The 26561-nt window shown below is 32.6% G+C and overlaps 1 protein-coding gene across 1 annotated transcript; it reads right to left on the bottom strand.

Annotated features, from left to right (window-relative positions):
• Nucleotides 1–3: 3 nt before the first annotated feature.
• LOC127734460 (28S ribosomal protein S29, mitochondrial-like) lies at nt 4–26531 on the bottom strand. Its single transcript, XM_052244346.1, has 13 exons — nt 26394–26531; nt 22325–22485; nt 21955–22056; nt 19045–19153; nt 16325–16417; nt 15994–16130; nt 13090–13164; nt 11063–11142; nt 10175–10289; nt 9637–9696; nt 4142–4237; nt 1654–1768; nt 4–135 (listed from the first exon to the last, which is right to left on the bottom strand). Exons 1-13 carry the CDS (start codon nt 26437–26439, stop codon nt 50–52), a joined length of 1275 nt encoding a protein of 424 aa, XP_052100306.1. The 5' UTR covers nt 26440–26531; the 3' UTR covers nt 4–49.
• Nucleotides 26532–26561: the final 30 nt, after the last annotated feature.

Below are 26561 nucleotides of genomic sequence, written 5' to 3'. Positions count from 1 at the left end.
AAATTTAACACAGATAATTTATTTTTATGTACATATATATGTGTTTAATTTACATTGTGCTACAAACTTTAAAAAGTTCTCTTGGATTATTATTTGATAAGAAAATCAGCTGTTTTCTTCCTTCTTGAGTTTTTCCTACAAATAAAGATAAGTGATGTAAAGAATTAACTCAAGACAAAGGAGCCTTCTAAAAATAGTTGCTCACCTTGCTTTTATGCATAACTCTTGACTTAATAAAGACACGTCATGTGGATATAATTCAGAGAAAATAGATTGATCCATTTTGTTATGTAAGGTCCTTTATTATCTTACTATACAGTGTTGTTTTTGCTCATTGTTGAAGGCTGTAAGGTGACCTATAAATTCTTATATCTACATCATTTGGTTCCAGTGGATTGTCGTCTCATTGGCAATCATAAGTGTTTTGACTCATTGGTACTCTAAAAGGACAAAGCCTTTTGGAGAAGCACAATAAGTAACAGTATGTGATGTTAACTATCATTCTAAAGGAGACTTGTATATTTCTTCTTTTTGAATCATTTTCTATTTTTCATATCTGGACACCTGTGTTTGGTGATGATAATTCAAGGGGCATCAACTCTAATTACTCAACTGGACTGTCAATACATCATTTACATGAAATTTGGTGGCAATTGGTTCTTAATATTTTTCAGAATTTCTGTAAAATTTTCTGTTATTAGTTTTGTGGCAATCAACATTTGATGGCGGTTAAGGGTCATCAACCAGAATCTTTAAGATCATATATGTGCAAAAGTTTGGTAGTAACTGGTGGAAAATATGACTTTCAAATATTTTATTTTTTATAAGTTAAATCATCTATTTTAGCAACAATAGGAATGGAAAAATCAATCACAGAAAACCGAGACTCCATATAATTTACTAGGGTAGGTAAGGGGGTCATCATCTAAAAAAGGACCATCTGAGAAACAATTCAACTAAGTTTGACAAAAGAAAGGATTAAAATGCGTGTTATTAACTATTTCAAGTAACAGTCACTACCTTTAATCAGTATCATTTCTCCTAACTTTTTTTTTTAGGATTATTATTTTATCTTCCATTTTTGTGTATAACAGTTGTCACATCTTAATGGACAGGCTGTGTTATCTAACACTTTAGCTGGTGGTTGGTAATGTATCTACTTTTGACAAGAACAGATCAAAAACATAGGAAAGCCTGTTTTACCCTTAATTACTATGTATACATATGATGGCCACACTGGTCGACAGGATCATCGGATATTATCTTGCAGATAATCTTATCTAACTTTAAAACCTAAATTAACCAGTAGCTTTCTGGACAATGCTGTACAACGTAAGAAGAAAAGATTCCTCAAATAAGTGGAATAAAAAAGTTTTATCTTATTAGAACAAATTGGCATATAAAGGTAGGAAAACAGAATATCTTCATAGTCTATGCAATGTAACATACCACAAATGCTTAAGTACAGGAAGGTGTAATATGATATTAACCAACAAGAGTAAACCAAAAGAATGTTTCCTCTGATCAATGATAACAGTTTTTCTGATATAAATACCAAATACTACCCGACTTGTTTTGATTTCATAAAAAACTTTAGTGCATCTGTAAATTCTTTTTTCAACATAATAATCACACAAAAATAAATTGACATACCACTTTCTTTTAAAATCCAGCGTCTATCTGTATAGTATTCCATCATACTTATGGCTTCCTTATCTGAATATTTTTTTACATGAATTGGAATGAAAGGATCCAGTGCAGCAAATCCCTACAATACAAATTCTTTACATAGGTATTTGGTATAGAAGATTCAATAAACAGCTGCGCCATGAGCGCATGATACGCCCGTCGCTTTTTCAAAGAATAAAGTTCAATAACTTCTCAATGTTATATCAGAAATTCATGAAAAACTAAAGGAAGGTTATCTTAATAGATATAAACCAGTCACCAAAGTTTCATGAAAACTGCTCAAAGCACTTTGAAGATATTGTCCGAAAACTGGAAAATCACCCATTTTTTATGAATAAAATCCCATAACTCGGAAATGTAGAACCTAAAATTTATAAAAATTGAAAGGGAGCTTGCGTCAAAAGATATAAACAATTCACCAAAATTTCATGAAACTGCTGAAAGCATTTTTGAGTTATTGTCCGAAAACTGGAAAAATCCCCCTTTTTTTTATGAATAAAACCCCACAACTCGGAAATGTAAAATCAAAAATTTATAAAAATCGAAAGGGAGCTCATGTCAATAGATATAAACAATTCACCAAAGTTTCTTGCAAATTGGTGAAAGTGTTTTCGAGTTATTGTTGGAAAACTGGAAAATCCACCTTTTTTAATGAATAAAACCCCATAACTCGGAAATGTAAAATCTAAAATTTATAAAAAACAAAAGGGAGCTCACATCAATAGATATAAACACTTCACCAAAGTTTCATGCAAACTGGTTAAAGCATTTTTGAGTTATTGTCCAACATATTGATGATGGACAGACAACGGTATACCATAATACGTCCCGTAAACGGGCGTATAAAAATTTGTATTGGCTACATGAATGTCTTGCATAGTGTTGGAAGTGCTTACCCGTATAAATTTCTATATTAACAAACTTAGTACTTAAAGCTTCTTTTCTGTGACTGGGAGCATTCTTTGATATGGTATTATTTAATAATACTATTTTCCTTGACTAGTGTTTTTGTTATATATATATCAAACTATTTTTATAGAGTTAAGTGATTTTTCTGTGCAGATTTTAATTGTATGTTTTTTTATTTACATTTTTTAGTCTAGTTAGACAGAGATTAAAAGTGGGAGGGTTGAAATCCCAATAACTAGTTTAACCCTCCAAATATTCATGGCCTGTCCAGATTCAGGAACCTAGTCAGTGGTATTCTTTTGTCATATCTTAATATTTTTTTATCATTTGGAATTGATAGCAAATCGAGTTGTCTGTTGAATTTATTCCCATTTTTTCGGAATTACCGTTAGGTCAGTTAAGGGCATACGATAGTTTTGATCCCATGGTGAATTTTTGACGAAAGTTTGCATACAAGCTATTTTTCACCTAGTCAATTAAAATATGTAATAAAATATATACCTTCATGTGCTACTTTAGAGATAAATGGGGTCGAAATTTTAGACATTTACTGGACATTTCGGTTTCTTGGAAATTTCTATCCAATGGAAAGACATACTTAACTTTTGATTCAAAAGATAAACCCAAGGCGAGTTTTGTAAAAACATCTGGAATATCTCCTCTACATAATTGTATTTTGAGTTTGTGTAACAATTCTTTGGAAGTAATTCATTTTTATCATATTTTCATGATTTTAGTAAAAAAAAACAGCATTTTTGGCTGTATATTTCTCCAATTTAAAAAAATTTCATTGGTGATTTGTAAAAATTGGCACAAATCATCTTCATAAATAATCAAGCCTAATGTCATTTTTAAAAAGACGAGTCCATGAACTCGTTTTCAAGTTAAATCAGTCTGAATGATAAAAATCAGTCAAAAATGCATCGTTTCTCGATATGTCACAGTTTGATGTTGCGAAAAATAACATTTTACATTAGCCACATCATTACCTCCCCTGTAACTATCGTATGCCCTTAAGAGCTTTACATATTGCATTAACACTTCTCTTTTCTTGAAGACAGTTTTTTAACCATTAGCTGTCTTTTGTGTTTAGAGTTTGCTGTCTAATTGATGTATATACCACATCTCTTTCTATTTGAACCGCATGGGTGGTCTCTTGGTAGTGCATTTGCCACGAGTGCCGGAGATCGTGGGTTCGAACACCGGCCAGGTCAAACCAAAGACTTTGAAAATTGGTATTTGCTGCTTATCCGCTAAGCACACAGCAGTAAGGAGTAAGAGCAACGACTGGTCGGCTCGGAGTCAGAATAATGTGTCCAGGTAAGGTGACTTGTCTTCCTGCGGACTGTTGCCTTATGAACTAGGACGTAAAAAATCCGACTCAGCATGTCGGTCTAGTAAAAAGCAGGATAAATATTCATATTACATTAACATGTTCTTGTCCTGAATATGCATATTAATTTGCCGCTGGACGTTAAGCAACCATCCATCTTCATCATCTTTCTATTTGTATCATTATTTAGAAAAAAATATCCATAAATACCTCTCTGCCCAACAGATATTGTGGAGTAATTGTATCTGTTCTGATTACTTTAGGTATTAAATTGGAATCAACTGTTGCAACACATATACTATTAACCTGTAAGTATATGCATATTAATATAAAACATTTATCAAATCACTTTATATTTTGTCATTCTCTCTATCAAATATTGTAAACTTAATTTGTTAACCAAAGATAACTATTTGTACTTGATTCCATTTCTTTAATAGATAAATAATGAAATTGTGGTGAAAGGTCAACAACAATATTAAAAGTAATCAAATTATGAAAAGTGAACACAAATAATTTATTGTAAAAATGAAGACTATCAAAATTATGATAGATAGTCAAATTAATTATGTGAAAGCTTCTATTCAAAAGATCTAACTGAGGTTAACTTGGACATGAGTCCTTGTTTGATTTTTTTTTAGATTTTAACAAAATGTTAAGAATGAAATTACCATTCAAACTCTCAAAATTGAAATTTATTTGTTTTAAGTCATGATGTGTTTGTATGACAAGACCTTTTAATTAGCAGCAACAACAGATGTGACCAGGGCTATATATTTGTCATAAACTGTTAACACAGAGATATGTCTCACCTTTTTGTAATTTTGATAATGCAAATCTTGAAATTAAAATAGCAATACTTTAACATGTAAGTTATGCAAATATTCAAAGTCAATGAACCATAACTGAAAGTACATGGCTAAACAATCTCCATGGAAATGAAATGTGCCAATGCTAATACAACTGCATACCAAATACCATTGACTTATCATAAGTCGTTCCCTTTAAACAAACCTAAACATAAACATTAACTTGTAAACTATGTAAAAGTTTCAAAGTCAATGAACCATGATCAGGGGTGGGGCTATATAATCTCAAACGAGACTTGCAAAAGCCAATAAATTTGCATACCAAATATCATTGACTTAACATTAGCAGTTCATCTTAAACTGATCTAATCACAAACTAGTATATGTAAACTAAGCAAAAGTTTCAAAGTCAATAGACCATGACTGAGGGGGCTGGACCAAATATTCTCCATGGAAATGAAATGTACTAATGCTTATACAACTGCATACCAATTAACATTGGCCTACCACTAATGGTTCCCCTTGAACTGACCTAATCACAAACTAATACATGTAAACTAAGCAAAAGTTTCAAAGTCAATAGACCATGACTGAGGGGGCAGGGCCAAATAATCTCTATGGAAATGAGATATGCCAATGCTTATACAACTGCATACCAAATATCATTAACTTACCACTAGTGGTTCCCCATAAACTGACCTAATCACAAACTAATACATGTAAACTAAGCAAAGTATCAAAGTCAATAGAGCATAACTGAGGGGGCGGGGCCAAATAATCTCCATGGTAATGAGATGTGCCAATGCTAATACAACTGCATACCAAATATCATTGACCTACCACTAGTGGTTCCCCATAAACTGACCTAATCACAAACTAATACATGTAAACTAAGCAATGTATCAAAGTCAATAGAGCATACCGGTAACTGAGGGGGCGGGGCCAAATAATCTCCATGGTAATGAGATGTGCCAATGCTAATACAACTGCATACCAAATAGCATTGACCTACCACTAGTGGTTCCCCATAAACTGACCTAATCACAAACTAATACATGTAAACTAAGCAATGTATCAAAGTCAATAGAGCATACCGGTAACTGAGGGGGCGGGGCCAAATAATCTCCATGGTAATGAGATGTGCCAATGCTAATACAACTGCATACCAAATATCATTGACCTACCACTAGTGGTTCACCATAAACTAGACCTAATCACAAACTAATACATTGTTGATGCCGCCATTGCCGACGCCGGAAACAGCATACCTATGTCTCGCTTTTTTACTCCGTCAAGGCGAGACAAAAACTGGGTAAACTTTAACATTCAAAATTTATTTATTAACTCCACATTATGAAACTATTTATGAAAATTAAGTTAAGTAACTGGATGCACATGTGTAAGTACAATTTGCCTTCCAGTTATATTTTTGTAAGTCAAAATACCAATATTTGCCAAACATAGGTCAACTGTTATGAAATGCATATTTGTTTTGTCCCTTATAAATTTCTACAGTGTACACTCAAATATCAATATCTGCTACATGTCTGTGGGCTTAAGACCAAAAATATATAGACAAGCACATGCACTGTAATCAGTGATCGGGAAGGACGTGCGCCTTGCGCCAATTGCGCTTATCGACCAGAAATGGCGCATAGAGTGACAAATGTAAGCGCCCGCGTGGCGCATGATATTTTTCACTTCGTTTTGAAACGTTGAGATATCGTCAAATGGATTTCTGATCGTATTTCGTGCCGCCATTTGTGAGTACACAACTGTAGTGTTTACTCCAATACACCTTATCGCTAATCCCGCTTGACCCGAGAATCAGTCCCGCTCGAACTTTTGACGTCATACAACAATCACTTTTCCATTGTGGCGTCAGATATTTTCTATTATGACGTCAAAATTTTACGGGAACTTGTGTGATGTCCAGTAATGGCGGACAAATAGTGATAAGGTGTATGATAGGAGCACCTATATATTTTTGGGACGTCTCGGGTATTTTCAATATTGTAATAATGGTTACAAGAGCGCAATTATTCGTAATGCATTTTCCATAGGGTACCACTGGTGTTCCGTATTTTTTTTCTCGAAGACTACACAAACTAGGGAAAAACGGATTGCAGTTCCTGTTACTAGAAATGCCAGTGTTGCATTACAACCAAAAAAATATATAGGGTCATGCGGCAGAAATTGACTTAAAATGCAGTTGAAAAAGATCGTCTATTTTTTTCGCTTAATGAAAAAGGCATATTTTTAATGGCTCCGACGTGCAGAAATGGAGGATATTTTCTATACTTCGTAAAATGTGAATATGATTTTCTGCAATTTTTAAACCTAATTGGATAAGCTTTCGATTAAATGTAATTCCAATCCTGTATCATCCAATCAGAAGCCGTATAGGATTCTATTCTGAGTACCATCTTGAGGTAAAAAACTTGCCGGTAAAATGTAAACAAATAATTGCGCTCTTGTAACCTATACGGTAATGAAAAAAAATTCCGAAAATTAAGCGCCCGCGCTAAATGAAGCGCTAGCGTCTATCTAGATAAAATCACGTCTTTAAAACATTATCTGATCACTCTCTTAATTTTGAGAATTAGTTTTTGCCCGCCGATCGGGCCAAAAATTTGAACTGATTTTTTCACCAAATACGGTACTGTTCAAAAAGACATGAAGATAAAGTTTATTTACTGGCCTTATTTTTCAAAGGTCACCCAGCACTGATCATATTGTCGACAAAACCGTTCTGATATGGAAAAGCTACATCGAATTTTGAAGAATGGCTTTAAATGAAACCATTTCTTGAAAAAACACGTTTTTGAAACAGACTATAGTTTTTCTAAATTTTGAAAATATGATAATATTACTACTTTGGCAAGATAAACTATTCTTGGACTACAATATTCAATGCCAAGATTAATTTTTCTACTTTGCAATTTAACTAAATCGTTGGTGTTTGCTTAGGGACCCTTTCGGTCAATTTTCACCAAATTAGCTTTTTGCTAGAATAGCAACTGAGTCACGATCATTATTGTTAAAAACCAAAATGAATCTTCAAATTCAAGATATACACATGCTTTTCCCCATAAAAACAGTACATATCACAAAACCGTTCTATTCTCTTCATACTTTGTCGACAATCGAGCCCACCCTAGATTTAGATATGGAAATCAACACAAATAGGAAACAGACTATAGCTTGAATTCACGTTAATGAAAAGTCCATTTGACCCAATTTCTCGCTGTTTCACATTTTTTCCGAGCAAAATGACTATTTTTAACATTTTTCAAAGCCTTATTAAAAAAAAATGTCTTTTTTCTATAGGTTACAAGAGCGCAATTATTCGTAATGCATTTTCCATAGGGTACCACTGGTGTTCCGTATTTTTTTTCTCGAAGACTACACAAACTAGGGAAAAACGGATTGCAGTTCCTGTTACTAGAAATGCCAGTGTTGCATTACAACCAAAAAAATATATAGGGTCATGCGGCAGAAATTGACTTAAAATGCAGTTGAAAAAGATCGTCTATTTTTTTCGCTTAATGAAAAAGGCATATTTTTAATGGCTCCGACGTGCAGAAATGGAGGATATTTTCTATACTTCATAAATTGTGAATATGATTTTCTGCAATTTTTAAACCTAATTGGATAAGCTTTCGATTAAATGTAATTCCAATCCTGTATCATCCAATCAGAAGCCGTATAGGATTCTATTCTGAGTACCATCTTGGGGTAAAAAACTTGCCGGTAAAATGTAAACAAATAATTGCGCTCTTGTAACCTAATAGCAACATGCGGTATGACTGATTACCCAAAAAACGTAATTAACCATCATTCATGATATAATTTTTTATAAACAACTTAAAATTTGTGAAAATTGGCTAGCACAGGCGAGAATTCTTTTCTAATTATAATCTTTTATGTAAGCTTGCTAATATTTCGATTGAAAATCCAAAAGCCTTTTTATGAATAGCATAGTATTTGTCTCCATAAAAGGGGCTTAACTGTCCTTGTCATTTTTTTTTGGTCTTTGGCTCGTTTTGACATTTTGTAAACATGCCTTCAGCGAATTTTTGTTGTGTCTTATCAATTAACGTTGCTCTCTACTGTTGTTCTTGTCATCGTGATGAAGTAATAATAATACCAGTGTAGAGGAAATGCCAGAAACTTCCTCTAATACGGAACGTCTGGAAATAAGTATGGTATCGACGAAGACCCAAATTTAATGTAAAAAAAAACATGAACATGAACAACATGAACAAGGGAACAGTACCAGTTTTAACATTGTAAATAAAGGTTATCGTAAATATTGCCCGGTTTGGAAGAAGTTATTGTATATTCATTGAAATTGAAATTATAAAATCACAGGAACAAATCCATGATATTAGTTAGAATCATACTTGTAAGTACAGTGAAATATACACTTTTTTAATTTTTGTTTTTATTGTAAACGAATGGCCCACTCATTTGACAACATGGCCCATTAATTCTAAAAATGGCCCATTGAATTAATTTTTGGGGGGCCCTGGGCCCATAGAGAAAAAATCCTTCCAGATCACTGTGTAATTTGTCAAAAGCAGATCAACTGGATTGATTGATTGCTTGTTAGTGTGTTAACACCACTTTCAGCATTTTCAGCACTATTGGCTATATCATGGCAGCCATTTTTATCAGTGGAGGAAGCCAGAGTGGCTGGAAAGACACAAATTGGCAATTATCTGTCCATTATGCAACAATAAAGAAACAGATCAGATCAAAATATATATGAGTGATGAAAAAGTACAGACAATTTTTGCTTATTGAATTTTAGAAAGACAAAATGAAGCTATGGGTAAACAGCCAATTAATAATTGATGAGGCATATTTAGAATAATAGTTATTCATACTCACCATATCAGGTTCTAACAACCTTTTAAAATTATCTATAAGACTCAAGTCTGAAGTAGAAATCTGAAATAAAAAAGCATCCAACAATAATCTCTACATGGCAACCCATTAGAGCTATTATATAAATCCATGTTGACCAAATGTTGGATTGACTTGCAAAGTTTTTTAGGATGTTTGATCAAGCATTATAATTTCCGAAAGAGAGAATTTTTTTTCTAAAATCAAAACTTGACTGGTTACAGATAGAAAGTGTCCAGATTCAAATTTAAAAATTTTCTCTGATCAAGTGCCCTCTAGATCCAATCTCAAAGCATTGAATTAAAAAAAAATCTTCTAAGTTTATGAATAATTGAAAATAGCTAACATTTTCACATTAGTAATTCGGCAGAAAAAGGAAAACTTACAGTACCCATGAAATTCATAATAATCATTAAGTAAGACAAAAAAATATAAAAAAAATTTCATGTTACAAACAATTGAGCAAGTCTAAATATTGATTAAAATAACTTCAAAAACCTAACATTCCATTAAACTGACTTACAAATCCAGTTCCTGCTTTGGCCTGTTCTGTATCTTTAAATGCTTTATCTGTAACTTTCATTCTTGTTGGTCCAAAAAATCCATTTATACCATCGGCCACAACCAAAACTTTAATCCTAAAAGAAAGACAGTTTTCTCATCTTAATGTGTTGTTGGGAAATACTGTCTTTTTACCTTATACCTCACATCTCTTGCTATTATTTTATATTGTTTGTAGTATACTGAAGACAACTTTTTGCATTTAAAAATTAAATTGTATTTTACTACATCTAAGAAAGAAATTGTATATCGGTAATGAAAAGACAGTATCTTTTAGATTTCTTTGCCTCTTACAATCTTTAATTTGCTGGGATGTTACCCAGTATCTGTGTGTCCTACAAGGCCCAGATGAAGAGTCATCAACAGGTTGCACAAAACTTCACCAAAGACAAGAGTTGGGGGACTTCTTGAAGGGTAGTTGTGAGTGAACATTTTATTTAAACTTATCAAAATTTGTTTTTTAAGGGGAGAGGAGAAAGATGCATAATACAAATATTTCATTTCTCATATATTTTTATATAACTGGAATTTGTAAATTTTATCTCTTTAAATTTATTTTTTAAATCATTGCTTAAACTACAGGAATGTACAAATAAATAATCATGGTAAAATCCACTGTTTTATGATAGTAAAGAAACTGAGAAATCAATAACACCTACAACAGTTTGAGAAAAGGCATATTATTGGCACTAGATTAAAAAATTCAAATAGGAAGCATATCTTTTAATAACTTTTTCAAAATTCTGGATCGGCAGCTGAACAGGACAAGGATATAGAACATCGAGAGTATTGCCAGAATTTCATATCCAGGTGAATTAAAAGTTACTAGACTATACGTTAAAACACATACTTCCTCTGAGATGCAAGTAATTTCATTTCTTTGAGTAATGCTCCAACAACATCATCAGCAAACTTAACTCTTTGAAGTCCCTAAAAGTAACAGAAAAGACTACAACTTAAAGTTGTCTCCCTTATATAACAATAACCATTATTTCAGGACTCCTTGAGTCTGACCAGTTAAAGATCAACAATTGTAAAAAGAAAGAATGAATTTATCACCAGTCTGTTTGAGACAACACAGATATTGACCTATTAAGGCTATTTTGCCTCATCTATTTTCTATCTTCTAACAAACAATATATAGCTAATATGAAACAATTACTTTAAAAGAAACCATTTAGTTTACCACAGATGATAATGTAGACCTTGTTAAAAATTGGAAAATAAAGATTTTGAATTTCTTGTTTAAAAAACATGTTGATGTCTAAGTACCGGTATTACAAAGTAAAGTAAAACCTGCTTTAAAGGTTGCCTCTATTAGCAAAAACCTGTCGTCTGGTAACCCTCCTCCTGTCCCGCTGAACAAATATCCATGCATTTTGAACCACAATTTAAAGGTCACCTCTCTAATAAGGTCATTTTTTCCCCCCAATGGTGGCCTACAGGTTTGACTGAAGCTTAGCTGGGAATAATTATATTGATATATCAAACTTTCTTTACAATTTTCAACTTTTTAAAGAGTCTTTAAATGTTACAACCTTTTTTGTATAGAGGTATTCAATTTCTTTTTTTTTTTCTCCAATTAGTAAATTTTAGCAGATTTATGACAACAAGGCTAATCTGTCTGAACCAGTGTTGCATGTTGCTGTTTTGAAGAACAGCCTTCAGTGCAAGAAAGATTGGGAAATCCTCAAATGTAAGATTTTCGTCAATTGTCATCGGTGCAACCAAACAAAATGCATTAATGTGGTAGAACCGTACATGTAGTTCCCATGATAATGAAGAATTTTCATAAATATATAAAGGGGCATAAATGTATTAATGTGGTACATGTAGTTCATAGGATAATGAGGAATATTCATAAATATATAAAGGGGCATTAGCTGTCAAATTCATGTTCACCGATTTGACTCACATGCTCATATTTGATTTATACATACTAAAACGTATATCAAATTATCAAAAGTCTAAAATAAACAATTTGCGATGCATGGACTCGATAATATGTATCAGCATTTCGTGTGTATTTTAGTCTAGATGCCATCTAATTAACAATCAATTTGCCCTCCCAATACTGCCAACAATCCATATATCCCGATATAAACATAAATATAGATATAAGTAGATAGTGAACAAGTGCAATTGGATTTTTCTAGGTCTGTTTGATTTCATATTATAGGTTAAAAATATATGTTAATCAATGGTTTTGCCAGTATAAGAATGAGTTTTTGTAGATCGAATCCGTCAACCAAATGTTTTACTTTTGTTTCACTTTCAATGTTAACATTTTCCTTTTAACAGCTGAACACTCCTAGTCTATGCGTAACCCACCTCTAGCTAAGGGGTTAAATTGAAGGTTACATAATACAGATTCAATTAGGTCTAATTATTCACTTGCAAGTGAATAATTCATCAGTGATGTTTCTTAGCTTTTTTGGACAAAATTGAACAAAAACGGCTGCTTAAAGCGAATTATTATTTCACTATTTCACTTTCATTAATGATTAAACAAAAAAAATCATATTTCAATTATTTTTTTATCTCGTAGCTAATGCCCCTTCAACAATGGTTTTATCTTTCAAGCACAGAAGCCAGATATAACTAATTAAAGCAAGATTGTATTGTATGTAAGGTATCTTATCGATCTGCAAAATATAGACTTATACCTCTGCCATGAGCATATAAGTGATTAAATTGGAAGTCCAAAAGACTACTAATATATTTGAATCTTGGATAATGTTGATGGAAACCTGCTCTCAATCTCTGTCAATCCAGGTGAAAAGTATAAAAAAAAAGTTAACACTGACAAAGTGTTCTAATTACAGAATTGAATTATGACTGAGCAATCGAAATCTATGGCTTTTATTTTATACTTACAAATTTAAGGAGTTGTATAAGAGGTGTTCCTATATCTGTGGCTTCTCTTTCAGTCCATTCATATTTATATTGAGTCTGGAAGTATTAATTAACACAATAAACTGGTAACATAGAGATAAGTCTTGCCTTTTTGTTATTTCGATAGTAAAATGCATATTGCTTCGCTGAGCGCAGCTGGATACGACCGCAGAGGTCCAACCCTGAACAGTTGGGGCAAAAATGGACACAATATTCACGCTTGATACAGGTCTGAATTTGGATTGTAATTAAATATTTGACACATAATAGGTTTCTGACACAGAATAACTGTAAACAAAGAACTTAGAATTGGTTACATGATTTGTTATGTCTTATCGTTTGTAGTCCAAATAATTATAAAATTGCCTTCAATACCATCATTGTCATGAAAATTGTTTGGACGAGTATTATAAAAATAATTTATATTCAATTTTTTGCTTTTGTGCAATACACTATCATGACTATGCTGTTGCGAATTGACCCCCTCCCCCAAAAAAAAAAATTAAAAAAATTTGAAGAAATTTTCTTTTTAATTTCTGAAATCTAAAATGAGAAAAAAATTGTTCACCTCCCCCCTCCCCTTTTTCCCAAAAAAAAAAATTCTTTCCCTTTAGATATGGTCATTATCTCAATTCAAATTTCCAATGGAGTTTGCAACCATAATTACCCATTTAAATACATCATAAAAGTCTTAAAATAGAAAATGAAATACATAATCATGTCTAAAATTAAAATATTCCTTAATCAGCATTTTTAATAGTAACTTCTAAAAATAAATTGACAGCTAATCACCTCAAGACAATACAACATTTCTTTATACATAATTTAAAAGCAGTGTAAGGGAGGTAATCCAAACTTAACATTGCATTTAAAAGTAATTGTCCATAAACAAGGAAACCCTTGTTTTTCCCCTTTTTTGCCCCTAATTCCTAAACGGTTTGAGCCATTACCCCCTAAAGCCAATCCTAACCATCCCTATGTGGTATGGAAACTTGTGGTATAATTTCAGAGAGATCCATACACCGTTCCACAAGTTATTGTCTGGAAACTAGAAACATGCTTATTTGGGCCCCTTTCTGGCCCCTAATTCCTAAACTGTTAGGATCAAAACCCCCAAAATCAATCCCAACCTTCCTTTTGTGGTTATAAACCTTGTGTTTAAATTTCATAGATTTCTATTCACTTATACTAAAGTTATTGTCCGGAAACCAAATGTCTTCAAACAACGCTGACGACGACAACGTGATACCAATATACGACCACAAAATTTTTTGCGGTCGTATAAAAACTGAAATTAAAATAACAATACTTTAACATGATAGTTACGCCAAATATTCAAAGTCAATGAACCATAACTGAAGGAACAGGGCCAAATAATCTCCATGGAAATGAGATGTGCCAATGTTAATACAACTGCATACCAGCACTAGTGGTTCCCCATGAATTGACCTAATTCCAAACTAATAGATGTAAATTAAGCAAAAGTTTCAAGTCAATAGATCATGACTGAGGGGGTGTGGCCAACTAATCTCCATGGAAATGAGATGTGCTAATGCTAATACAACCGCATTACCACTAGTGGTTCCCCATAACTGACCTAATCACAAACTAATACATTGTTGACGACGCCACCGCCAGTAACAGCATACCTATGTCTCTCTTTTAGACTCTGTCAAGGCGAGACAAAAATGGACACAATGAAATCCCTTGCTAGCTTTGCTGATTATGACTTTATTTAAATCAATGTTTTGAAGTCAACAAAGCATTAGACAGTCAGACATTAGTATTTATATTTCCTCCATTCAAAGAAATTAACAAAGAGTGAGGAGCCACACAAAATCACTGGAGATGAAATGCACTGATGTTTAAGCAATATCATAATACCGTATATCGGATTTTTTCGTGTGTTTAATTTTCGCTTTGTTCAGGGCACCTAAATAAACGTGAAAATTTTTTCCACACATAAATTTCCCTGCATATTCCTTGATTTATAGCTGTCTAAACGTTTCATATATTTTACTGGTAATTGTCGAGTTTACACGAAATTGATATGCAAACTCATTTCACCCTAAAAGTGAAATTATAATATCTTTAAAATCAGTCTTTTGTGTTTCGGCAGATCACAAAAGTGTGCATCATAAATTAAGATCTCTGTTTTCATAATAATTAAATTGACTAATCATACATGTCATCCCATTGTGACAACACAACACAGCAATCAGTGACATGTCCAAAAACATTACGGTAATTAGCGACGATCAATTGAGTGTTGTCATAACCCAAACATAATGTGTATTTTTGTTAGCGATTCTCTGTCAGTCAATCAAGTTTCTGTTGTTTGCATCTTTAACAATTGAATACGGTGATTTTTTCGCGTGTATTTTCCTATTTAGGGAAAATTATACACAGTGAAAAGTTAACCTGCCCATTTTTTCATCAATTCGCGAAAAAAAGCCAACGCAAAAAACCCCCCGATATACGGTAGATTCCAGTGGTTCCAGTTATACTTTCTTAATCTGATACAAAAATACAACACTTTTAAATATTCTTATTCTTGCATGACATGTATTTCATTGTGATGTAAGTTTTCAGACCTTCACTTTTGATGACAACTAGTACATATAAAACATAATGCTGTTTTTCAACAAAGTTGATTTATTTGGATTATTTCTTATATACTGATAATGGATTCATAAAATCATCTGATGCATTCAGTTGCAAAAGATTTATTTATGTTCAAAATGGAAGGTATTTTAACAGCAGTTACTTACAGTAAAAGAAGCATAAAACAAGTGTCCTAAGCAACAAATCACAACAACTCATTTTCATATAAATAATATAAAACAATTCTTGTCAACTCTGTAATGAGCCTGATATCAAAATTACCCTGTGAAGATTGAAGACAATTCCGTTTTGAGACTGCAGCTGACGTAAAAATGCCCTAGCCTCCATAGGTAAATCTATACGTCCTGGTTTATGGGTAGATTTGCTCACTTCTGTGTAACGTTCAATCCACTGTTGTGCTGCAGAAAAGTAGAAATCTATATGTTTTTTTTTAATTTAATAATTAGGATAATCTGTTTAGTATGGTTTTATGGTACTCAAATTAGAGAAAAAATATTCAAGTCATGTCTGATCAACTGTTTGAAGTAAATCTAGGAATGCTATACTTCTTTATTTCAAAGAAATAAAACTAAGTTATATTAAAAATACTTACGCCAAGGTGTCTGTATGATACACCATTTATTCATATAAGCATAATGTATAGTTTGCAACAAAGTCATGTTTTTGCCTACTCCTAAATGTCCATCTGTCAAAGTTAAGGAAAGCATAGTGTTTTCATTAATAGCTGAAAATTGGAGATTCACAAGCCCATATTTTTTGGTTGATGACAAAATTTCCATGCCATAGCAAATTGTTCCCCATGGCTATGGTAGGAATAAGAACTAGAGGCTCTAAAGAGCCTGTGTCGCTCACCTTGGTCTATGTGCATATTAAACAAAGGACACAGATGGATTCATGACAAAATTGTGTTTTGGTGATGGTGATGTGTTTGTAGATCTTACTTTACTGAACATTCTTGCTGCTTACAATTATCTCTATCTATAATGAACTTGGCCCAGTAGTTACAGTGGAAAATATTTTGTAAAAATTTACAAAATTTATGAAAATTGTAAAAAATTGACTATAAAGGGCAATAACTCCTTAAGGGGTCAATTGATAATTTTGGTCATGTTGACTTATTTGTAGATCTTACTTTGCTGTACATTATTGCTGTTTACAGTTTATCTCTATCTATAATAATATTCAAAATAATAACCAAAAGCTGCAAAATTTTCTTAAAATTACCAATTCAGGGGCAGCAACCCAACAATTGATGAGATAGATCAATGAGATAGATCTTGACCTGATAAACAATTTTACCCCATGTCAGATTTGCTCTAAATGCTTTGGTTTCAGAGATATAAGCCAAAATATACATTTTACCCCTATGTTCTATTTTTAGCCATGGCGGCTATCTTGGTTGGTTGGCCGGGTCACCGGACACATTTTTTAAACTAGATACCCCAATGATGATTGTGGCCAAGTTTAGTTTAATTTGGGAAAGTAATTTCAGAGGAGAAGATTTTTGTAAAAGTTAACGACGACGGATGACGACGACGACGGACGACGGACGCCAAGTGATGAGAAAAGCTCACTTGGCCCTTTGGGCCAGGTGAGCTAAAAAACTTTAAACTTTTCACTTTGAGACTTGTTTAAATAATTGTACATTTAACGCTGTGAATTTTCTGTTACAAAAAGGAATTCTTCTGAAACCAGTAAAAAATTACATATCAATATATATCAGGGACGCTAAAAGTAGATCTTCTAATTACTATTAATTCATAAATATTTTTATATGCATTTTCTGTTGTGAGGATGGACAAAAATTATTAATTAGTGCAACTTCAGTAAATACTGCAGGCATACAAATAATGCTATCAGAATTGAAAATCAAGTTTCCATTTTTGCCAAACCTATTCCTTCGCAATCTTTATAATAAAAAAAAATGCTTCGCTGAGCGCAGCCAGATACGACTGCAGAGGTCTAACCCTGAACAGTTGGGGCAAGTTTGGACACAATATTCAAGCTTGATACTGTCTGAATTTTGGTTGTGATCAAATTTTTGACATAATATAGGTTTCTGACACACAAAAAAAATGTGGTCAAAGATGTTAAAAATTTGAAATGGGACATTTAATTTACCTAGAATGGTCTGATATCCAAAATCTAACAACATGGTTAGATTCAGCATATAAAAAAACACCAAAAATACTGTGCTATTGCTCAATACTGTGCTATTGTGCAATACTGTGCTATTGTGTAATTACTGTGCCATTGAAGATTTCTTACTATTGCGCAATACTGTGCTATTGCGCAATACTGTGCAATTGAAGATTTCTTGCTATTGCGCAATACTGTGGAATTGAAGATTTCTTGCTATTGCCCAATACTGTGGTATTGAACTATACTGTGCTATTGCGCAATACTGTGCAATTGAAGATTTCTTGCTATTGCACAATACTGTGCAATCATTTGAAATTTCAAAAATTTTGAAGAAAAAAAATATGAACCCCCAAATAATTGGAAAAAAAATCCCCCCCAAACTTTTTGAACCCCCTTCCCCTTGGAGTAATTACCCCCAAATTAATCCCAGCCTTCCCTTTGTGGTATGGAACCTTGTAGTACAATTTTAGAGAGATCCATACACTTAAACACGAGTTACTGTCTGGAAACTAGAAAAATGCTTGTTTTTGGCCCGTTTTTGCCCCTAATTCCTGAACCTTTAGGGCAATTACCCCCAAACTCAATCCCAGCCTTCCCTTTGTGATATGGAACCTTGTGGTACAATTTTAGAGAGATCCATAAACTTAAACACGAGTTACTGTCTGGAAACTAGAAAAATGCTTGTTTTTGCCCCTAATTCCTGAACCTTTGGGGCAATTACCCCCAAACTCAATCCCAGCCTTCCCTTTGTGATATGGAACCTTGTGGTACAATTTCTGAGAGATCTATACACTAACACACAAGTTATTGTCCGGAAACTACAAAAATGCTTGTTTTTGGCCCCTTATTCCTATACTGTTAGTTCCATAACCCCCAATATCAATCCAAACCTTCCTTTTGTGGTATTGAACCTTCTGGTATAATTTCTTAGAAATCCATTCACTTAAACTAAAGTTATTGTCCGGAAACTAAATGTGTCTTCGGATAACGCCGACGACACCACAGCATTATACGACGCAAAAAATTTGTTGCGGTCGTATAAAAACATGACAAAAATGTCTGTATTTACAGTAGTTTATTCTGCTTCTGCAACCACACATTTATAGTTTGCTGATTTTTTTGTATAATAAATAAAAATATTTTACAGAATAATTATCATAACAAGGATACATAAAATGAATTTAGGCATGGGAAGATTTGGGTTAAAATTCTTCATTGCATGTATGACTTCTAATGCTGGCTTCCTGATCATCAGGCATGCTTCCTGAAAAGTCTTAACCTGAAAAATAGGAAGATAAATTTATGCATAAACTTTTTTTCAATGGCATTTTACTGTTTTGTTTTTAAATCTTGAATAAGATGGACATATAGTAACAAAAAATACCATATTCAATTATGCATGTCATTTTCAAGATAAACAAGAATGTGTCCATAGTACACGGATGCCCCACTCGCACTCTCATTTTCTATGTACGGTGGACCATGAAATTGGGGTCAAAATTCTAATTTGGCATTAAAATTAGAAAGATCATATCATAGGGAACATGTGTACTAAGTTTCTAGTTGATTGGACTTCAACTTCATCAAAAACTACCTTGACCAAAAACTTTAACCTGAAGGGGGACAGACAGACAAACGAACGGACGGACAAACGAATGGACTCACAGATCGAAAAACATAATACCCCTCTACTATCGTAGGTGGGGCATCAAAACATGCCAAAAATGAAAAACATAACTTCAATTATATGAAATTTAACATAAGTATTTACCTTTGAATACTTTATTTAAGAACTGAATACTTCTGATGTAATTTTACTTGGGTGTAAAGCACATTTTGTATGCAGCTTGGAAGCCCTTCATACTATCAAGAGTGCACGCACTGAAATGTCTCGCCTGCTTTACTAACCACTGATTTTATGTTGAATGTTTTTACTACAAGTGTCACATAAACTTGGCATTTTTTATAGATCCATGACAATGAAGTCAAGGTCAGATAAATCCTGTCAGACAGACATGTACACCTTACAATTATTCCATACAACGAATAAGTTTACCTATTACGTATGGTAACAGACCAAAAAACATAAACTTAACATTGACCATTGAACCATGAAAATAGGGTCAAGGTCAGATGATACCTGCCAGACAGATAAGTAAACCTTACAATTATTCCATATACCAAACATATCTGACCTATTGCTATTAGTTTTTGAAAAAGAGAACAAACAGAAAAACTTACCATTGACCAATGAACCATAAAAACAAGGCCAAGGTCAGATGATACCTGCCAGACAGACATGTACACCTTACAATCATTCCAGACACCAAATATAGTTGGCCTATTGCGTAAAGTACTTAAAAAACAGACCAAAATAGAAAAAGTTAACACTGACCTATGAACCATGAAAATTGGGTCAAGGTCAGATGATACCTGACAGACAATGGAAACCTTACATTTATTCCATATACCAAACATATCTGACCTATTGCAAGGAACCTATATACAAAATATGGTTATCCTATTAATCATAATAAGTGAGAAATTCACATGACAAAATAAATGGGGAATGTGTCCATGGGACACAGATGATGCCCCGCTTGCATATCATATAAAGTTATAAAGGGACATAACTGAAGAACAGTTAAAGTGACACTACCCAAATTTGTACTTGATCTGAGTTTTGTGGTAATAAGTATTGTGTATAAGATTCATAACATTTGGTTGAGGCAAACTAAAGTAAGAGAACAGAAATGAAAAATTCAGCAATTTTTCCATTTGTTAAGGGGCATAACTCCAGAACGGTTAAAGTGACACCACCAAAATTCAAACTTGATCTGTGTTATGTGGCAATAACATTGTGTATAAGTTTCATAACATTTGGTTGAGGCAAACTAAAGTTAGAGAACGGAAACCACCTTTCGGACCTACGTACGTACAGACGGACAAGGGAAAACGTAATGCCCCCTCCACTACGGTGGGGGCATAAAAAACTTTAAAAAATTTTCAAGCAGTCGTTGAACCATGAAAATGAGGTCAAGGACAATAGACATATGACAGACAGAAACTTTGTAACATAAGGTATCTGCATACAATGTATGAAGCATCCAGGTCTTCTACTTTCTGAAATATAAAGCTTGATACAAATAGTTTACATCGCCTCCGCCAGATAGTAATCCCTATGTCTTGCATACTGCGACTTTCATCACAGGCAAGACAAATATGAGTGCACATTCAATGCTTTTACAACCATATAAAGTTACAAAACGACACATTCATTACACAAAATTACATTTTTATGCTACAACCATGAAATTACCAGTTTAAATCAAGCCTTTCGTTTTTTTTTCTATGCATTGTTTAAAGCTGTCATGGATAGTGCATGCAGTTATAGATGTTGCATTTTATATGGATATAAAATTTAAATTCTGATTGCCTCAGCCAATCAAAATTACAGAATCTTACGAAAATTCTATGTAGGTAATTATTCAGAGATAACTCATGAAACCAGAACAGAAGAACAAGAAACAAGGGAACAATAAAATGTGAAATTAACCAAATTAAGTATCAAAAGTATCTTCAATATCATAATCCATCCATACGCATTTATGAAAAACATGACAGAATAATAATGTTACTGTTATAGTTACTCATGGATAAAAATTAAAACAAAGAAACTAAAGTGTCTTCTAACTCTTCTTAAGACATGAATATATTTTAAAGACACTATACAATGTAGTTTAATACATGTAGCTGGGCCTGCATTTGATCTAGATAGGCAGACATCGAGGTTTGTGAACACATAAAAGAAAAGTGTTGCTTACAAAAAATATTTATGTGTATGTGACGACACTGTGTTAGCTTTTATAAATATTGTAAACAAAACGTTTTAGTGGTATTTTTTATATTAAAAGTTTAAGAAACTTGTTACCCTGCTTGAAATCTACATTCCAACTCTCCATGGTTAGCAGGGAGAAGAAGGCAGATGGAAGGATTAAGCTGAAATCTTATCGATAAATTAATTCCAACTTATTATTCGCATGTGTTTACCTGTAAATTGGCACATTAATGGAAACATACCTGAACTTTGAACTTGTTGAAACTATCATCAGATGAAATCCTCCTAAAAATTGCCTTATCTATTGTGTACAATAGACCTTCATGTCTTATTTCATGGTCACCCTAGAAAATAAATTTATAAAAAAGTTAGATGGTCATCCCATGAAATAGTCCCAATGTTATGTTCAATTTAATAACTGTATATACAGTTCGCATGTTCTTTGACATTGGTAAGTAGAAATAAGGGACATTTGTAGGATTTGTCCCATACATGTATGTGTTTACCCCATACCTTTTCAAATTAACATTTTTCATTTCCTTAAAAGTGACAGAAAAAAAGACTTTTGACAGTATACTGCAAAAATTCTTTATCAAATCATTACTCACTCACCGGATTTGTCACGTCTGTTCTAAATATAATCTTAGGGTGTTCTTCTTTCTCTCTCTTTTGAAAAATATTTTGTATAACATTCTGTTGTGATGTTACATCAGAGATTAAATGTCTACAACTGCAGACAGGACCAGCAGTATTAATTACTGGAAGTAAAATACCTGAAAAAAAGTAATAGCGATACTTAACCACAAACTTTAATGCATAGCAAAGTAAACAAACCAATAAAGATAATGAGTTAAAGTATATAAATGTACATATAATAGTGATAAATATTGGGGTTTGTGCAGATTTTTTTATCTCTAAACCAAACAATGAAAATATTCAAAGGTGTTTTTGTTCAGACCACTAGTCAGGTTTTGTATATCTGCAGTTTTGGCTAGTTAAGCTCAATCAGGCTATAAAAATTATCTCCTTTTTTTCATGAAATTTCAGTTTCTCATTTATTGTCTAAAACTTTACATGCATTATAAAGAAACATGGTTCAATATTACTGTACAAAAATTTTTTACCATGACTTTGAGGCTATTTTTTCATAGTGAAAGAAAAGAATTATTGCAAAACTATATCCAGTAGTATTTCTTAATTGTGTCTGAAAAGTTTTACATTGCACTTCGAAATTGATCGAAATTGAAATTTCATTACAAATTTTCAAAGCGAAAAACAGTTCGTGCTGTAATCACTGAAAGATGTTTGTTTGTCTGGTCTTTGATAAAAAAAAATTCATATCAACTAAAATGCCAATATATCCTACTGTCAAAATTTACTCCTAGTGACAAATTTTAAAACTTAGAAAATTGGTATTTCATGTCTATGAATAATTTATCAATGCATGTGTAGTGGTAGACATTTCTATTGTTACTCCTCTGTAGGGTTCCCTATTGTTTTCATTATGTATTTTCCTTATTCCATTTAATAGTCAGTTCGGATCACTTATTCTTTTAATTGTACATTCTTCTGGCATTTCCTGTGTCCTGACCCCAGCCAAGTCTGACTGTTCAATAAATAAAGCCATCACCAATGTTCCAGGAATAGCCTGGTTATTACTTCACCTTCGACCCCAACTAGAGAACTGGACTTAGGACATTACAATTAATGTCAATATTAAACATATGGAGAACCATTTCGTTGACTGATTCTGCCCACAAAAAATCATTCTCATACAAGTAAAACAATGATATAAATATTTTTTTAATCTATGACATCAAATCAAACAGACCTAGAAAAAATCATCATCATATGATTGCACATGCTTTTCTGTCTATTTATATCTATGTTTATATCTGTCAAATAACCTAACACCGTTCAACAATGAGTACAACCCATACCATATAGTCGGCTTTAAAAGGCCCCAATATTAAAAATGTGAAGCAATTCAAATGAGAAAACTAACTGCCTAATTTATTACAAAACAATTTAGGAAAAACAAATATGATAGACATGAACCAACAACAACAACCAACAGTCAGCCTAGGGTAATACTTATACAAGTCATGTTTACTTACTTTAAGATGTAGTATTTTCAAAGTTTAGTTCATTTCCCCTGAATCTTCTCCAAAAAATTTACTTATGCAAGTATTTTTTTTTTACAACCCCTTAAATTCTCAAGTTTTGGGAGGTCAAAACAAATTTTTCTGGTTTGCTAATTATTTTTTAATTCAATCTTTTATCTCCAAAACTAAACAAAAAAATTTATTACGCACAGATGTTGAGTAACTGTGCAAGGCCTTCAAAAATCGCTCTCTGGAGGCTTGTAAATAAGCAGTATTTTGAAGATAACAACTATTAATGGCAGACAATTAAACACTCTATTAGAGCAATGTAGTAAAAAGAAATTCAAGAAAAGGAAGATATAATACTTTTTTACTTATATAATTAAGAATTGAATGTTTCTTTTTATAATTTTATTAGGGTGTAAAAGCATTGACCAATGCACATTTTGTAGAGGCACGGATGTGCTTCATAACAAAAATTTGCACACCATCAACACTTTTACAACCCTATAAAATAATAAAAAGAAGCAGTCAATTCTTATAATTATATTTTTATGCTACAACCATGAAATTAAAAGTTGTATCAACATTTCATTTGTTTCTCAAAGCATTACATTTTTGTGTTTCAACATTGTCACGGATAGCACATACAGTCATAGCTGTTGTATTTCATACGTAAGAAATTATTATTGGAGAGCTTGTGATTGATGTCAGCCAATCAAAATTACAGATTCTAAAGAAACATACAAGTAATGTAATTATGTAAAAATAACCTGAATGTTTAAGGGATATAACTCTACCTCCAAAATAATTTACCTGTACGAATAAATAAAAAACACTTGTATAAATATTACCACTGACTGACTGAACTACAGGCTCCTGACTTATGGCAGGCACATAAAAAAATGTGGAAGGGTTAAACATGTTTGTAAATGCTCAACCCTCACCTAACCTGGGACAGTGGTATAACAGCACAACATAGGAGTTTAAGTTTGTTATAAATGAATCAATTATGAGGGTTTGTGTCACACAAGTGAAAATGAATTTGCCAGCTTATGCATATTTAATCAAATATCCTTGTAATCATGGTAAATATGTTGTACAGTATGACATAGAGATACATAAGATCACTAAATTTATTGATATTCACTCCTGAATCGTCTATCTTGATCAAGTGATCTCCTTTCAGGTGTGTCGATCTACCTGTACAAGTGATTAGCAATCTTTAGGCAGATATCCCTCAGGACTTTAAAACTGTAATCAGGAGGACCCTTTGGACTATAATACAATAAGCCTAAGGGGTATGCAATTACATGCAATTGATTATAATTGCTAACAAAAATGGCGGCGGCTAGCAAACGAAAACAAATTTTGACAATGGCGGAAGATAATTTAATAAGGGCGAGGATCATTTAACGATGGCAGAAGATATTTTAACTATGGTGCGCCATCATAAAAACAGTTCATGGAGATCCTTGACGAAGTCACCAATCACAGTAGAAAAATCAATAAAAAAAAATATATATATACTAATGAACTCAAAATCGTTAACTTTTTTTTCCTAACTTTTTTAGTTTCCTGCATTTGCGCAGAAATCTATTTCTTTCTTCTGGTCTCGTTTGTCATGAGAAGTTGAGTTAAATATAGGAAGGAGCATCATATTGCTTCCCACAAATTTGTTGTTTTTGATTACCGAAAAAATACTGTCAGTTAAACAATAAAAATAAATTCCTTACATTTTAAAATGAGTCTGGAGCTTTTTCAACATACGATTTTAAACCAAACAAAATGTGTTCTCTTCAGAAACTCATCTGATCAATCAGTCAGATTTCAGTATCTGATAAGAATGACAAGCCGACTTGGTATTTTCATCGTTTTAAAGATATAAATTATGACAATTTTATTTTAATAATTTTTGATATGAAAAAAAAAGTTACCTGTTGATAGCGTTTCTTTGTATACATTAAAAATGACGTCACAACTAAAATCACTAACAACAGGACCAACATTGGAAACGTTTCTATATTTCCATTTCTTTTTCAATAGATTCTGAATTTAAAATATGCTCCAATCCAAAAAAAAATTTATAAGGGCTTTGTAACCTTTCATAGGTAACACCTGCCCCATATTAATTAATCATCTAATCACAAAAAAAAAATCATTTAAAAAAATTCACGAATTTTTATTCATGAAAATATGAATTATACAAACATATCTAAAAAACATCTAATAATTCAACCCGGTATTTGAATGAAAATAGGGTGCTAACAGACCCAGGGGCGAACGTGTATGGTGTGAAATTTATGGGTTTTGGTAGCGAACGGACCCGATATTGCGATGAGCCAAGTGATTCTAACTAACACACAATTACTCAGTCTTAGATGTGTCCGCTTAAAACAATACTCTTTTCTGTAGATGTAAAATAGGTGACTCTTGAAGTTCCAATCTATTTTAGAGCAAATTTTTAAGGTCATTTGTTGTCATTTATTTTTATTTTCATGCTTTCTTTCATCACTTCAATGTTTTCATCTGGAAGCTGACATTTATATACATGCATTGATAATAACAATATATACCTCTGAAAGATAATCTAGGTATATTTAATAAAATTTTAGAGGTCATGTTCCCAGTAAATTTGAATCATGCTTTTTTAGCAGTTCAATGTTGTTTTCATCTGGAGGCTGACATTTTTACATGGAACTCTGGGAAGAGAAATTTTATGCAAATATTGCAGTCTTTTTGAA

The sequence above is a fragment of the Mytilus californianus genome, unplaced genomic scaffold, assembly GCF_021869535.1.
Source record: "Mytilus californianus isolate M0D057914Y unplaced genomic scaffold, xbMytCali1.0.p SCAF_3, whole genome shotgun sequence".
In the NCBI taxonomy this organism is placed as follows: Eukaryota; Metazoa; Mollusca; class Bivalvia; order Mytilida; family Mytilidae; genus Mytilus; species Mytilus californianus.
This window is presented reverse-complemented; position numbering and strand designations above follow the sequence as displayed.